Raw genomic sequence first — 16388 nt, 5'->3', positions numbered from 1 at the left:
GTGGGATGATAAGAAACAAAACTGAGGTGTTAAGGTAAACTGGAAACAAAAGTAACACAGGATGTGAGGCAGGGGCTCAAAGTCAGAAAAGTGCAGCAAAAGCACCTTTTTTGTCCTTTAAACAACCTGGAAATTAAGTAAAATTTAAGAATAAACTACTAATGGGATTCCAGCTGGGAGGGGTAATTTAGGATACACCTCCATTTGAATTGGAGCCAAACATATCTGAAGGAGGGAAACGATTGCATTTCCATTGTATCTTTTATTTTTTTAAACCAAGCATGTTTCTGTCTTTCTTCCTGTTAGAAATATCTGTCTCCTTGCTTCAGTACACAAGGGACACAACTGTTCAATTACATGATCCATTACTCTTTAATGTGCCAATGGATGAGACATCTGACAACTCAGAGATAACTGTGCTGAGAGATAAAAATGTGGTTAAATCTCCTAACTTCTAAAACGCGCTATGTTGGCCTCACATCAAACCCAAATCCTATGTTGTTGTTTCTAGCTACTGTTGGTGAAAGTGATACAATTGTCATTTCTTTTATATGAGCAAATTGTTGTCAACGTAAGTTTGTTCACTTTATGATAGACTTGGAAGACATCAAAGCATAAAACACTGGAGGCTTTTTATGTTGACAGCATGTGCTGCAGGCTCGATCAACATGAATCCAGTTTAATACAAATGGTAATCTTTTAAACACAGACATCCTAAAACTTTCATCCCCAGAATGGTGAATTTATAAATAGTATTTAATGATATCATACTGTTGCTGTGAGGATTCTGCAGTTTAGTTCTTTAGTGGTGTTTTTGGTCATGTTCTGTTCTCTGTCAGTCACTCCTGGTTCATGTTCATCATCCACAGCTGTAATTATTTCTGTTCATTGTCTTCCATAGAAGCATCTGGTTCTCAGTTCCACATTGTCAAGTCATCTACGTTTTGTTTCTCCACAGTTTTTGTCCTGTTTAGGTTTAATTATTAAATGTTTATGTTTTTGCCACCATAGTTTCCTGCATTTTGTCTCCCACATCTCCAGTTCCTCCACGTAAAGGTCTTTCTATATGGATAAAAATCATTGATTTAAAATGGATTGGCTTACTCACTGTGTTTGATATAAAGACATTGTGAATACTGGCGTAATGTTTTAGCCAAGATAATTACTTTTTGAAAGGTGTGTTTGCTCAAATGTGTGACCAGTGATTAGTGACTAGTGGCGGCCTATGTTATTTCTCTGTTGTCCTCGCCGTTAGGTCACAATAGTAACCACAATTAAAAAACATTAAATTGGGAAAAAATTAACATCAAATTAAAAATGATAATTAAAATGTATAGAAAACAATAAATATCATGAAAATCTAAACAGGGTCAGATCTAAATAATTAATTGGAAAACTAAATATTTAGTGAATATGTAATTATTCAAAAAAAGATTTAACTTTAAACTAAATATTTAGCTTACTTACTAAATGTTACTAACTAAATGTTTAGTTAGTAAATGCAACATTTACAAAAACATGACTTAAAAGGTGGAAAAATACATTTGAAAAAGAAACCTGTTATTTTTCTCCTAAAACAGGCTAAATAACCAAAAATATTGCTGTTAATATTTAACTTTGCAATTTTACAAACGGCGACCCATGCAGCAGAATCTCCATGGATAAATGATAGAATTCATGCTATCAATTATGATATATGTCGTGTTGGTGATTTGATAAGTTTCTGAGTTTTTGTCACATAAGGATGCAAAAATATTGACAAGAGTGTTCAGAAAAAAACTCTTTATTTACTTTTAAATTGTGATCCACAGATTTTTATCATGGTGTAACTGTATCATAAAGAATTAATTATCAACTAATTTTGCCTTCTGCCAATACAGGAATTAGTCATGTAAAAAATGAATAACAGTAGATGAGCCATTGTTACCACAAATTCTTTGAAATTAGCAAAAGTTTTCTGAGATTTCATTGAAGCAACCGTTTTGAAATGAGCAGGAAAGGCTCTTCTACTGCCCCAAGTGGAATGATGATGAACTGCAGGGCAGAAAACATGGACCAAACTAAATACCATTTTTTAAAGGAAGGTTTACTTTAGATCATGTTAATGAGATAGGGATCTCAGAAATGCATGTATCAAATATGATACCAATGGTTATATAGGGTTAAGTGCTTATAGCCTACAGTCCAGAACATCAGAAAGTTTGGAGAAAGAGGTACAGAAGTGGGGGGCTAGCAGGTTGGAACAGGTAGAGAAAGGTTTCAGGCATGACGTATATGATCAAGAATGAAAAGACAGATGTAGAAGACTGTGGTGAGAGCAACCATGTTGTTGGAGACTCTGATGCAGAGAAAGGAGGCTGCAGTTCTCTTTGGGAGACACCAGGATGAATAGGATCAGGAATGAATCCATCAGAGGAACAGACCAGATGTTCTGGAGACAAAAGAAGCAGATGGTTCGGACACATTGAGAGGAGAAACAATGATGATGTTGGTAAAAGGATGCTGAGGTTTGAAAGACCAAAGAGGAGGTTCATTGAAGTAAAAAGGAGGACATGAGGTTGATTGGTTGGTTGAAAGAGGAGGACTCAGAGGACAGGATTAGATGAAGGTAGAGGATTCGCTGTGCCGATCCCCAAAGGGAGGAGCTGAAAGTCACATTTATTTTCACTTAAAACGGTTGCATAAGTGCACCAACATCAGGGTATCATTTCTTACAGAGCAGGTCTTAAAAAATAATCTGCACAGACCTTTAAGACTATAAGGCGAGCTGGACAACTGTGCAAACAAACAAACGCTTTGGAATCATTTGATGTGAACTGGAAGTTGGATCAAAACAACTCTGGAAAGTTTGTCACATGGGAACATTCATGAAGCTCAGAGGCGTTTATTTTATTTTAGCGTCATTTACATGAAAGCAATGTAATTCTTTTTTCAAATACTGTGATTTTTGCTCCATAATAAGGAGACTGAAAAATAAGCAGAGCAGCTTTGCAGAATCTTGTAGAAGTGCAGATGAATGACCTGATGATCATAAAGTCTGTTGTTTCTGCACTGAGCCATAAATAAATATATGCAGATGATGTGAAACTAGACAGGCAGACGTCACAGCAGAGAAACTGCAGTAAAGAGAATTCCTCGTCCTGTCTCGACCGAAAAACTGATTATCATTTAAAGGATAAATTACTGGTTTGAACTGGAAACACGAGGATTTTTTCACATTAAAGTCCTGAGCTAAAAAAGATTCATAAACAGTCTGTTTACTCCTAAGAAGGACTTAAGCTGTTGTAAAGAAGATGTTTGCAGAGCTCAGAATGGCATCACAGCAGATTTGTTGAGGTTCATTTTAAGTTAGTTCAGCACTCAGCAAATGTTTGATGAGTTTCTGACTTTTGTGTTCCTGTGACTAAATTTGCTAAGTCAATGCAGCACCCTAAAACCTTTGGCCCACCCCTTTTCTAGAGCGTTTTATCATCCTGCTTAGCTGTGGTTGGCCTGAACCACCGGGATTTGACTCCCAAAAAATGTTGGAATTCATTTCCTATGTAAAACCTCTTTGCCTATAGAAGGCACCTTGTTTTTCAGACGTTTGAGGGGCTGGTTTATCTTTGAGCCAATATTATTCAGTTAAGAGAAGTTCTCAAGTCTTGGTGGTCCTGTTAGTAGAGGTCCAGTCAGTTTTGTTCTGATTGTCACTGCACTGAATGTAAGTCTGATTTAAAAAAAAAAAGCTTAACTGCAGCCGTTTATATTATCTGTTTTTTTAACAGTAACTAAAATTCACTGAGATTCTAAGTATTTTCTATCAGTGTCCTAAATTTGGTCCTCAGAGCCAACTATCCTGCATGTTTCCACATTGAACTGCTCAAACACACCTGACTTTATTGACTATCATTCTCAGGCTGCAGACTTTGATGATGAGCCAAATCAGGTGATTTTGTGCTGGGAGGGAGGAGGCATGAGGACCAGAACTAAGAAACACTGCAATATTACATTTGATTCTTGTGTTGATGCTGTTTTGTTTTATTTCTGCTGTGCGTGTATCAAGTTTGATCTTAAATAATCCTTAAAAATCCTAAATCTACTCCACCTTTGTTATGACTGGGCGTGCTGTAACCCATTCCAGCCCATTTGGTGGAGATAGAGAACAGCTGGACCCGTCAGCAGCGCATTACTGACATATTTACTTTATAATCAAATAACTAACAAACACACTGATGGACTGTGGAAGAAATCGAGAAGAAAGGCTTTCATTTCAGGTGGGGGCTGAAGTCTTCAAGGACTAAATATCTTGACAGGGTCCATGGATTAGATCCCATGTTCAGTTTTTAAATGGTTTCTCTTCTCTTTGCCACAGCAAAAAGCTGGAGACTGATTGATCATGCACACCAATGCACACAACATCCTCTTTTGTTTCTGTGCAGGCTGGCTGTGACTTCTCCTGGATGGCCTCCCCCCACTGAGGTCCCCTTGAGACAGTCACAGCTGCTTGCAATCAGGCTCAATTAGGCTCACCAATGAAGGAGGTGTCTTTCTGTGTTCTGCATTAGAGCGTCTAGTTGTTGGATATTTGTTGCCCTGGTTGGCAAAGGCAAAACTGTTAGTTTACAGAACAAACTATGTTCCTACTCTCTACTATGGTAATGAGCTGTGGTCATGACTGAGAGGATCAACTCCTGGATACAAGCAGCTCCATATAAGTATTCTTCACAGCATGGGTGGGCATGGTCTTAAACTTAGTCGCAACTGACTTTATGGGTGGATACAGGCTGTCTGCAGGCAAAAAAATGGGCGAACGTTTACGTGACACTTCTGTCAGCTGGAGGGACAGAAACCCAAGTGCAGAGAGGAATCAGGCTGAGACTCTGAATGTGCTAAGAAGCGAATTAATACCAACAGAAAGCGCCACAAGGTGGGAAGGTCATCCTTCAACCCTCCCCAAACCTTGTGCACAGCGTAAGGAGCCCATAAGTGCTGTTTAAGTGATAAGCCTGCAGTCCTTGTGTCCAGCCTGACTGTTAGAATTTGGGAAATTAAAGAATCAAAGTTTTTATGGACATCCTACAAGCGTCCTACGGGCACTTGCATATCACAAGCACACTTAGTGCATGCAGCATTTACACACTGTCAGTAGGAAGCTAGTACTAACACTTTAAATGACTAGACTGTGGCGTAAGGATTCGGTATGACAGCATCACCTGTTCATCATAAGTCTGTGTAAGTTAGTTATCCTTACAAATACTTCACGATACACTTACCACGCACACAGAAATGGTACGTTCCATTTTCATGACGTCCCTTAAGTTGGCTGCTGGAGCCTTAAAGGAACTGCGAGACACATGTGCTCCCCTTAAGATACAGTCCCTCCTCTCTATGACCTTTTGTGGGCCCGGACAACCCAAACCCCCCAACCACTATACGGTTGCATGTGACTGAGGCTTTAGAGGTAAAGGGTGATGAGCTTGACTTGCTGCTCCTCCACACTGAAAGAGACCAGTCTAGGTGGCTCGGGCATCTCTCTCCCTCTCCAACCAAGAAGAGGCTCAGGTAAGACCCAGAACCTGCTGGTGGGACTATGTCTCCCAGCTGGTCTGGTTTCACCTCAGGGCAGAACTGATGGAAGTTTCTGTAGAGAGGAGGGATATGGGCATTTCTTTTAATTTTTATATTTCATTTCTTTAGATTGCATCCCTGCAACTCACCTCCAAATAAGGGGAAGAAGATGGACCATCTTGTTGTGAGATAAAGGTGCTGACCACCACACAATGCTGCCTCTTTACCTAGAGATACCATCCATTGATTTTCTCTACCTGCTGACTCCTGAGTAACCCAGAGAGTACCCAAAGTGGTTAGCACTCTGGGTTTGGAACCAAAGTGCTAATCACTCTACAGTACACTATTTCCTTTTTGTGTCTTGCTCCTTGCTAAAAACTGAGAAAAACATTAGTGAAACAAACAGATAACCTGACCAAGACAGACTTAAAACCTCACTTTGTTATCCTAAGGATAAGATGACCTTTTAATAGAAACAGCAAAGCGAAAGGAGACTTGGTGGGACTGGGACTTGGATAATATAAATTCAAACAGAATGTGATTACAAAGGATGACTACAACCAAGAAAACCCAAACATGAAGCACAAATCCTCACACAAATCCTCACTCAGAGTTGCACAAAACTTTTCTTTACAGCACAGAAGCAAAGTTGTGTTTAAAGCGCCTCAATCCTGCAGAGTTTTTTGTTTCCATACGAAGCATCACAGTCAAAATGAAGCATTTGCTTTTTGTTTTTTTTTAATTTTTAAGATATTTTTATGTTGACAATTTTGAATCTTTAATTAAAGATTTTGTGGACAAATGATTAGCTACGTGTCTGGTTCTGCAAGGTCACTGCATCTGCCAGTTTCACATGCAACATTTTTTGGCTGGATTCGGCAGAGTTGATAAGACCAAAAGCTGGCGCTTCTTCAAAACCCAAAGAGCCCAGATGGTGCTGACTTCACTGCTGACAATTCATACTTTTCGCTATTTCTGGATTCAATAAAAAATCGAACCCCATGTTTATTTACCTCTGCATGGAACTATCAGCTTTTAAGAATTTAGCTGATTTAGAGAATTGGGGAAGAAGCAGGGAGCCTGAAATGGTTGTTATTAAATTAGGAGTGAGAAAAGCAAACACTGACTGCCCACTTGGTCAGATGTTGTTCAGGGTGGGGTCTCCTTTAAAAGGATGCCCTGACAGTTGATGCCTCCCAGTTTGACCATGATGTTCAGGATTTTGGCTGCGTTTGCTGTGTTCCTGCAGGCGGTTTCTGCCACCTCCGTGAGTTTAGACCCAAACTGATATGTACCATCAAAAAAACGTAAATCTTACTTTGAAAAAAATAGCCAGAACCAGGAATTGGGTGATGAAGGGGAGTGCACTGCAGGCAGGGCAGGGGGGGGTGAAAGCCACCAGTGGGGTAACGATTTTGTGTTGGCAGACTTGCTGTTGAATATTAGAGTTATGATTAAATACTTTTACATTCCTAAAAGCCCAAAATCAAGATTTTAACCTTTGTCACTATGCAGACAGTCTCCAATTAAAAAATAATTAATCTTTCAGGAAAACTAGAGCATGTTTTTTTTTTTCCATGTGTGTTATTGCAGCTCGGCATTGTGAACACCGAGGGAGGGCTGGTGGAGGGAGAAAACATCCTCCTGGAAAACAGTCGTTATGTGGACGTCTTTAAGGGGATTCCTTTTGCGGATTTTCCTGGAAGGTTTGAGAAGCCCAAACGCCACCCCGGCTGGGACGGTGGGTGCATTTACCAAAACTTTCCAGTGATACAATTTGCATCCCGGTAAACATGACCACACTTTCTCCGCTCTGTCTTTACCCACTCTTGTTGCTGGGTTCCATATTTTCTAGAGGTTTTTCTGACTGAAAATCAGAACACAGCAGTGGAAATGAATTCAGGTTTTTGATTATGAAAATGAGCTCAGATTGGTTTTAAAACACATCTTACATCCACATCAAGATGTGCATAATAATGCAAGAACATAATTCAGATTGACAAAAATTCTGCAAATAACACTTTTACTGCCTTCTCTTTCAAAACGTACCGTCAGTTGTGCACGTGTGCATGTGTGTTCAACCAGAGTGACATCAGTAACAAAAAATGCATGTGAAGGAGCTTTGCTCATCCACTGAAGAAATGGTGATGGAGACTCGGCAGAAAATATATGTTCAGGTCTGAAAGCGGGTGAGGAGGAGCTGAAGCTTCTGAAGTCAGTCTGCAGGAGGCAAAGAAAGACCCCTGTGGTCTAATACAAACATGTTTAAACAGATGCATTATGGGACACGCTCTTCTCTGTCCAATTCATGAGCCAATTATGACAACTTCTTTTAATGAAAAATGTAACACTGTATTTTCTTAACACGTATTTTCAGGTGTGTCATGTCTTCATTTGATTTTGTATCATTTGTTACTGTAAGCTAAGGGTCATGAGTGGGGCTGGGGCTGCCAAGGCACCTCCCTTCGACTGCCACCCCAGCCTCACTGCACCGGCCTCTTTCCAGCTCTCTTAAACAAACTGAAATACCTTTATTAAAGTCTATTTTTTTATTTCCTACAAAGAGACAACCAACGTTTGCCTTAAAATGTATGTAAGCACTTAAGATTTTACTTCTGCAACTTTCTTAACAAATGCTAGCCTGGTTGTGTTGCTGTTAAAACAGAAAGTTTGTGTTTGAGTTTGGAGGGGGTCATTATTTGTTAAAGCACAGGATGAAGCCATGTGGGACTTGATGGACTTTAGTTAATGAGTTTCACATAATTACAGTTGACAGTTATTCCAGTCATTCAGAGACGCCTAGTGAAGATTTTCATGTTGGAATATTCTGCTCTCCCTTCAGGTTAAAAGAGAAAACATGTTTTACAGACTGAAAGCCTCTTCACCTACATGATGAGATCAATAAAAGTTGTCTGCCTTTGTGCTGTTTCCTCGATCAGGTGTTCTGAAGGCTACCAAGTTCCAGAGGAGATGTCTGCAGCTGGATCTGACCATGACGGGCACCATGGGCAGTGAAGACTGTCTGTACCTCAACATCTGGGTTCCTCATGGCTCCTCAGGTAACAATGATGCTCAGAATGTATGCTCAGTTTCACCAAATTGAGTTTGATATCATGACACCAGGATGAAGAGCTTAAGCAGTTAGAAAAAAAAGGTATTAAACTCAGTTTTCTGGGTCTTTTACACTAAGTAAACCTGATTTGTGAGCAGATATTACACGTAACCGCCTCTTTGGGATACATCTGGTAAATTATATTTGATTATCTATATAACAGCTAAATAACATTAGATCACAGTACACTCAGATAGTTTTTTGCACACACAATGACTTACTTTTATCAGATATGATCCAGTTATTAGTGTGTAAAAAAGATTGACAAGATACGCTTTTCAGGGGACCCAGCCAGTCAAAAGCTTTCTTTAAATTAAGCACTGTTCCAACTACACATAATTTCTCAATGTTGCCTTTAAGTTGATATTTTCCACAAAGGAAAAAAAAAGAACAATGTTACCGGTTAAGAAGTGCATTGAATAAATGTTGCACAGACTATTACAAAAATGTATTTTGGCCAGCTCTGATCATTGTAGTAGATACTCCAGGTTTAAAGGCCGTTTCACAACAGCCACTACGTACAATGTGTGCATTTACAACTTAATTAATTTCGGTCTTTCGTGATCCGTGCAAATGTGTAATACATCACTGTTTCTTGCATTCATCATTCGTCAATGTCTGCAGATGTCAGTCGAGTGTTTCAGCTGACAAGTCTTGAAGTGAATTCCGTTTTGAGCTGTTCAAAATAAGGAAAATCTTGTTGATTACCGCAAATCTTTTGCCTCGTTGTACTTAAGATGTTTTCTCACAAAGAACTACCCTCACCTAGCCCCAACTGCCCTCACGGGGGATGCAGGCTCTCTGCAGGTGAAAAACTGTCAAACCTGTACGGGGCACGGACGTGTCGTGCACAGAACATCAAAGTCGTAGACCATTCGATGAGCCCGTAGAGCGCAAATGTTCATGCATTTTTTCTACGGGAATGCTGCGGACGACAGGTCATAGTGAACATTTAAATAATATGCAACGGTAGGTAAGGGTGAGGTAGGACACATGCAGGCATGGTTTTCTTGTTTTAACCCCAGAAACCCACTGCGCGAGTAGTCCATTAGTGCTGTTCACATGAAAAATGAACAAAGCTACTTGTGCACCCCTTGAGCACTCCGTGCTTCCAGTCTGACTGTAAGAAATACAGAAATTAAATATTCACAATCTAGTTTGTGTGGACAACCTATGGGCATCCTACTGGCACTTATCTATCATCTGTACCCAGTGCGTGCAACAGTAAGGAGCCAGTAATCACATTAAATAACCAATACAGTGTGGCGTTAGGTAAATGTATGTCATAAATGCGAGGCAACTTACATTATCCTTAATAACACTTCCCGATACACTTAACAACACGCACCACAATGGTACATTCCAACTTACTGACGTCTCTTAAGACATCTCTGAGGACTGCATTACTGACCAGTGTTGTCTGCTGGAGGAAGCGATCTCTGTAGAAAACTCTTTGTCAGCTCAGCTCCCTCATTGTCAGAATTAAATGTTTACTTTGCAAACTAAAAAAGGAACTTAAAATTAAATATTTAGCTTACTAATTAAATGTTTGGTTGGTAAATGCAACATTTATAAATACATGAATTAAAAGGTGGAAACATACATTTGAAAATGAAACCTGTTTTTTTTTCTTCTAAAACAGGCTAAATAACCAAAAAATATTGCTGTTAATATTTGAGTTTCTCACTTTACAAGCAGCACACCATACAGCAGAATTTCCATGGATGAGTGGTTGAATTCATTGCATCAATTATGATACATTTCTTGATTTGATACATTTTTGGTTTTTGTTACTTAAGGATGCAAAAATATTGACACGAGTCTTCAGAAAAAAACTGTTTACTTTTTTACTGTGATCCACAGATGTTTAACATGGTGTAACTGTATCATAAAGAATTAATTATCAACTAATTTTGCCTTCTGCCAATACAGCAATTAGTCATGTAAAAAATGAACAACAGTTTTTGAAATTAGCATTTTCTTTTTGAGATTTCATTGAAGCAGCCGTTTTGAAATGAGCAGGAAAGGCTCTTCTACTGCCCCAAGTGGAATGATGATGAACTGCAGGGCAGAAAACATGGACCAAACTAAATAAAAATTTTCAAAGGAAGGTCTAAATCACGTTAATGAGATAGCGATCTCAAAAATGCATGTATCAAATATGATGCCAATGGTTATATAGGGTTAAGTGTTTGGAGCAAACAGTCCAGAACATCGGAAAGATTGGAGAAAAACGGCACCCCATAGTCCACTGCTTTTTAGCATCATGTTATTTTTATTTTTGCAGTTTCCACCGGTTTGCCTGTCATGGTCTGGATCTACGGCGGTGGCTTTGTGACGGGAGGAGCAATGGGTGTCAATTTCCTCAATAATTACTTGTACGACGGGCAGGAACTGGCAACCAGAGGAAATGTCATTGTAGTGACGCTGGGGTACCGTCTGGGACCCCTTGGCTTCCTGAGCACAGGAGACTCTGATATACCTGGTGGGTCATGGTTAAGATCTTGGTAGAAAATGGATCTGCCATATGTTCCAGTAAAAAGTATTCATGTGAACTTGTCCACACTTTGTTTGGGTTAGGAAATTATGGGCTATGGGACCAGCAGGCTGCCATTGCATGGGTCCACAGAAACATTGGATCATTTGGAGGAGACCCCAGCAACATCACCATCTTTGGAGAGTCAGCAGGTGGAGCCAGTGTTAGTTTACAGGTGAGCCTTAGAGTTTTAAAGGCTCTGTATGAGAACAGACAAAAACTATTTCAAATTCCAAATCCATTCAAAGATCATACTATCAACCTTTTTTTCTGTCCACTCACAGACTCTCACTCCTCACAACAAAGGGATCATCAGGAGAGCCATCTCACAGAGTGGGGTTGCAATGTGCCCTTGGGTAATCAGCAAACACCCCCGCAAGTTTGCTGAGGAGGTAAATGTCAGCCTCTACAAACTTAATATACTTTTATTGGAATATTGTGAATATCTATGACCACAACTATGGTAAATAAAACCTTCCAGGTTGCCCTAAAAGTTAACTGCCCCATCGATTCCACTATGGCTGCCTGTTTGAAGACGATAGACTCTGCAACTCTGACAGTAGCAGGAACTATCAACATGTCTGGATCTCCTGATAGTAGGTTGAACTCTCTTCTCATTCTCTAGAACTTTACCGTGAACGCTACTAAAGCCTTTTATCTAAACAAAAAAGAGTTTTCCGTTTGGATCAGTCTGTGGAGTTACCATCTGAAACTACACTACCCATGTCAAAATGCAGTCAAGCAAGTACTTTTAATGAAAGGTCTATGTAAACACGCATATGTACGTGTTTTTGGCTTCAAAACTCTCGCTCCACGTGTAACTATGCAAGTTTCTACGACCGTTTTTGAGCTCTATGTACAAATCGTGAAGCCACTGAACCTGCGTTTAAAGTTGAACCAGGTTCAACTTTGACCAATCAGGGACTCGGATTTAGTAGTGACAATGGATTCACGGAAAGTGCCTCTTTGTGCAAAAATTGACCATGGAGGAGAAATTGATAATTGCAGTTTGTGCTTGGCCAGAATTATACAACACCAAGTCTTTCTATATCAGAAGAGAGCTGTGGAAGAAAAAGCTTGTAGCAAGATTTGCTAGATTTGCAGCATTTTGCAATAAGTCTCTTCCAGATCTTCAAAAGAAAAAAAGTTACCAAAATGCCCCAAGTTTCAGAGCAACTAGCTTCGTGTTTCATTCTTTTAATTTACACAGAGTAAAAGATTTATGATTAAATAGGAGTTGTAGGGGTTCAGATTACATTGAATTTGTTAATATGTCCTGGCTCAGTGACATTTCTGCCTGTAATCTTAAAGATTTGGTTCTGTAAGGTATATGGAGCAACTGAGGTACAGTTCTCTAAACCTTGCTTAAAAGTATCATTAATAATAAAACAAAGATTAAAGCCATGGTTAATTTTTTGAAACCACGGTATAAGAAGATGTGGCATGAATCTATTTACTCCTTGCTGTTCTGAAATGTATTTATTTATCAAACAATATGGCTGCTGTTTGTAATTTTCCTCATGGCAACCTTTTGTTGACAGAGTCTGCTGCTTTTGTTAGATCCCGTTGTGAACAACCTGGTCCTGTCTCCTGTGGTTGACGGAGACTTCCTGCCTGATGAGCCTCACAACCTGTATCACAACGCTGCAGAAATCGACTATCTGGCCGGAACCAATGACATGGATGGGCGTATGTACAGTAGCATGGATGTTCCTTCAGTCAACGATGACGTCCTGGAGACTTCCATGTAAGCCCAAACTGTTATTTCTCTGGAGGAAAGAATGACGTTGCAGCACGTGGGTGTTGAGCCAGATCTCAGTTTGAAAACTCTTCTTCTTTACAGTGAAGATGTTAAGAGGCTCTTGACTGCCTTGACCAAAGAGAAGGGACAGATGGGTTTGGATGGCGCTTACGCCACGTACAGTGCAAGCTGGGGATCCAGTCCCAGCCAGGAGACTGTGAAGAAAACAGTTGTAGCCATTGAGACAGACTACCTTTTCCTGATTCCCACACAGACTGCCCTTTATCTTCATGCTGGAAGTGCCACGTAAGAAAATTTCTTCAGAAGTGTCTCTTTTGTATCATTATGTTTGACTTTGATACATATTTGGACCAGAAGACTTACTTGTGTTAAACAAGGATTGTTGCGCAAGAGATTCAAACATTTGTATGTCTACTCTGGTTATTCAATGGTTCAGGATTTTTCTCACACACATGACACACGTGCACACCAAATATACAATCTTCATCAAATTTCCCTGGGTATTGGATTTTGACATCCAGACAAAAAAATATATCGTCCTTTTTGACAATGGCAGATGTGATTGTCCAGAATGAGATATTGGGTTAATATGCAGTATTTTTCTCTCAAGAAAGCTACTTTCAAGCATGAATCCACTTTCAGTCGATGTTGGTTTGTATGTTTGTATCTGGACGTGTGTCAAGAAAAGGCAGAAGTCACAGCAGCGTTGTGTAACCATGATAACCACTGTTTCTTTTTTGCGGGGTAAAAACGTAGAAGAGTAGCAACGTCTTTGTAGACATTAGAGTTGCTCCATCAGCAAATCAAACACTAAGACCATCAGCACACATTGTTTATAAAATAGGCAGGTGAAGATTTTCAAAGTAAAGGTGGTTTGGAAGCTATTTCAAAATAATCTGATAATTGAGTCCCATGTCCCAGGATCTTTGTGGGATGGCATTTATTTTTGTTTTTTATTCTGATTCTTCAAAACTTTTAGATCTTAAAAAATGATCAATTATCATTTGTTACCATGGGAGACCCCAGTGTAGATAACAGAGCAAAAGTGCATTTTTACACAGATGAGTTATTAACTGAATTGCTTCTCTCTGACCCTTAACTAATGTAATAGGTTGACAAGCTGTCATTTATAAAACATTTTTCTGAAAAGACTTCGGGCTTTAATGAGGTTTTAGAACAGACAAAAGCATTTTAAATGTAAGTATAATGTATCTATTTAAAGTAGGTACTTTGAACTATTGTGTTCTGGACCATTACTCTATTATGTACTTTTATTCCAACCTGTCCCCATCATTGACCATAAACAGACAATGGCATTGACCATTTTGATTACAATACCACCCTGGGTAATTTTCACCATATGTGAAACACATTGAAACCTTTTTAATGTGGTCTTAAAGATGAGACCTAAGTCTTCTTTATGTTTCAATTTCAAGACGTCACCTGCATGACTGAGAACCTTAAACATTTAATAAACAAACTGAAACATGACAAAACTATGGGGAGAAACAAACCGGTGACAAAACAGAGCAGATGACATCTGACAAGGATGAACAGAAACCAAGACACTTAAATAGGCTGAGGGTAATTAACTGAACTGAAGACAGCTGTGGATCATGAACCTGAAAGTGGAGTGACTGACAAAGGAAACCAAAAACATGACAAAGAAAACCAAACTACTGAATCCTTACAGCGTCTTTTTCCTGGGTATTCAACGGTACAGTTACTGGGAAAACAAGCAGTACCGTTCTTGAAGAAATATGGGTGACAGACCACTGATCTATTTACAGTATTCTTCAGAAAATGGGCCTGTTTCTGCACACATGTATATCTGTCACTCGACATTTTAGAATTTTTTTTCCATCTGTTTTTATATGAAAAATTCAAGCCTGACCTTGCACAGGTCCGCTTTCCTTACTTCCTTGTCCTGTGCAGGGGCGGAGCAAACAGATGAGACCCGAGAGTTTTCTTTGTTAGACAGATCCTACTGTTACAGTTGGGGGTATGTAGCATAGGGATAAACGGGGTATATTTGTATAAATCCCTATGGTATTTGAGGCTAAACTTGTAAGAGAAGGGAGAGGAGGATTAAGATGTTGGATTATGATTAAAGTCGTCATTTAATGTCTGCATGCATCACACTATTCTGCTGGTACTTTGTAACATCGATTTACAAACTGCCTATCAGAGCTGAAAGACGTTCCTTGACTGCACAGATCCTCAAATGGTTTATGATTTGTCTGTTAGACAACTCTCAACTTTCTATTTTGTCTCATTGAAGAAGCGGCAGGACCTACTCCTACCTTTTCTCCGTACCCAACCGTATGGGTGGGATCATGCCCTCCTTCCCCAGCTGGATGGGAGCTGACCACACTGACGACCTGCAGTATGTGTTTGGGAAACCTTTGTCCACACCACTTATCTACAGAGCTGAAGATAAAGCTGTTTCTGAGCACATGATCGCCTACTGGACCAACTTTGCCAAAACTGGGTAAAAAACAAACAAACAAAAAAAACATAAAACATTGCAGAGAGGTCTAAGAGAAAAGAACATCTAAATGTGTTTCTGGTCATATTTACAGAGATCCTAACAGTGGAGGGCTGAGCGTCCCAGTGACTTGGCCAGAATTCACCAACGCAGACCACAAGTTCTTGGAGATTAATGCCAACATAAACAGTGCCTCAGTGCGAGAGATGTTGAGGTTGGGTTATGTGTATTTCTGGACCAGTTACTTGCCTGATCTTCCTGAAGTTACCTCCAGATGAAGAGCTGGTGCTTGCTTGTACACCTCTGGATTATAATGTGCTCTGTATTATTTGGTCTCTGCTAAATAAAATCTAGTGAGCATAAACTTCTTAGTCTTAGTCTTATCTTCTCTTGAGCCCAAGACGATTTTTTATTAAGAGTCATCAATTATACATTCAATGAATACATCACCGGAAGTGTGACTGACCTGACTCAATTTAGAAGGCCAATTTCTAAAAAAGCCAACTGTTATATCATTTCTTGATGGTGAATACGATCGAGTCAACAAAACAAACAAGATCTGTTTTTTTGGGGGGGGAGGGGGGAGCATCTCTTCTTTTTTCCTTCATAATAGTTTTTTTGTATTTTTTTTCCTTTGGTTTGTTTGGATTTTGAATGACTAAAAAATTTGCTGAATTAATTGTTCATGTGATGGAGTTGTTCACTAATTTAGTGAATAAGTTCACAAAGACAAGCAATGAGATTTACACCAAGTGGGGTTTAACCCTTGTGCTATCTTATGGGGTCCAGATGACCCGACCCTTACATTGACGTGTTCTCCCTACCATGACAAAGGTGGATAAAGGTGAAGAAGATTTCATGTAATCTATGGACACCAGTGAAGATCACAAATAATTGAAGAAAAAAGGTTCAGCGTACTGTCTTTTGGGGTCTAGATGAC

At 39.5% G+C, this 16388-nt stretch overlaps 1 protein-coding gene across 1 annotated transcript; it reads left to right on the top strand.

Moving 5' to 3' along the window:
• Positions 1–6708: 6708 nt before the first annotated feature.
• On the top strand, positions 6709–15812 carry LOC101172916 (bile salt-activated lipase). The gene is made up of 11 exons (XM_004075121.4): positions 6709–6817; positions 7144–7291; positions 8490–8609; positions 10950–11147; positions 11243–11373; positions 11483–11590; positions 11680–11794; positions 12759–12945; positions 13042–13245; positions 15242–15451; positions 15543–15812. The coding sequence occupies exons 1-11, from the start codon at positions 6740–6742 to the stop codon at positions 15724–15726; spliced, it is 1683 nt and encodes a 560-aa protein (XP_004075169.2). The 5' UTR covers positions 6709–6739; the 3' UTR covers positions 15727–15812.
• The last annotated feature ends 576 nt before the right edge of the window (positions 15813–16388 follow it).

Source organism: Oryzias latipes, chromosome 12 (genome assembly GCF_002234675.1).
Source record: "Oryzias latipes chromosome 12, ASM223467v1".
In the NCBI taxonomy this organism is placed as follows: Eukaryota; Metazoa; Chordata; class Actinopteri; order Beloniformes; family Adrianichthyidae; genus Oryzias; species Oryzias latipes.
Note: the sequence above shows the minus strand (reverse complement) of the source record. Positions and strands in the feature narration are given on the sequence as shown.

Bases quoted from the DNA above. Each gene is read 5' to 3' on its own strand.
- LOC101172916 (XM_004075121.4), top strand. From the start codon at position 6,740: ATGCCTCCCAGTTTGACCATGATGTTCAGGATTTTGGCTGCGTTTGCT. The intron at 8,610-10,949 runs GTAACAATGATG...TTATTTTTGCAG, and splicing joins GGTTCCTCATGGCTCCTCAG to TTTCCACCGGTTTGCCTGTC. The intron at 11,795-12,758 runs GTAGGTTGAACT...TGCTTTTGTTAG, and splicing joins CATGTCTGGATCTCCTGATA to ATCCCGTTGTGAACAACCTG.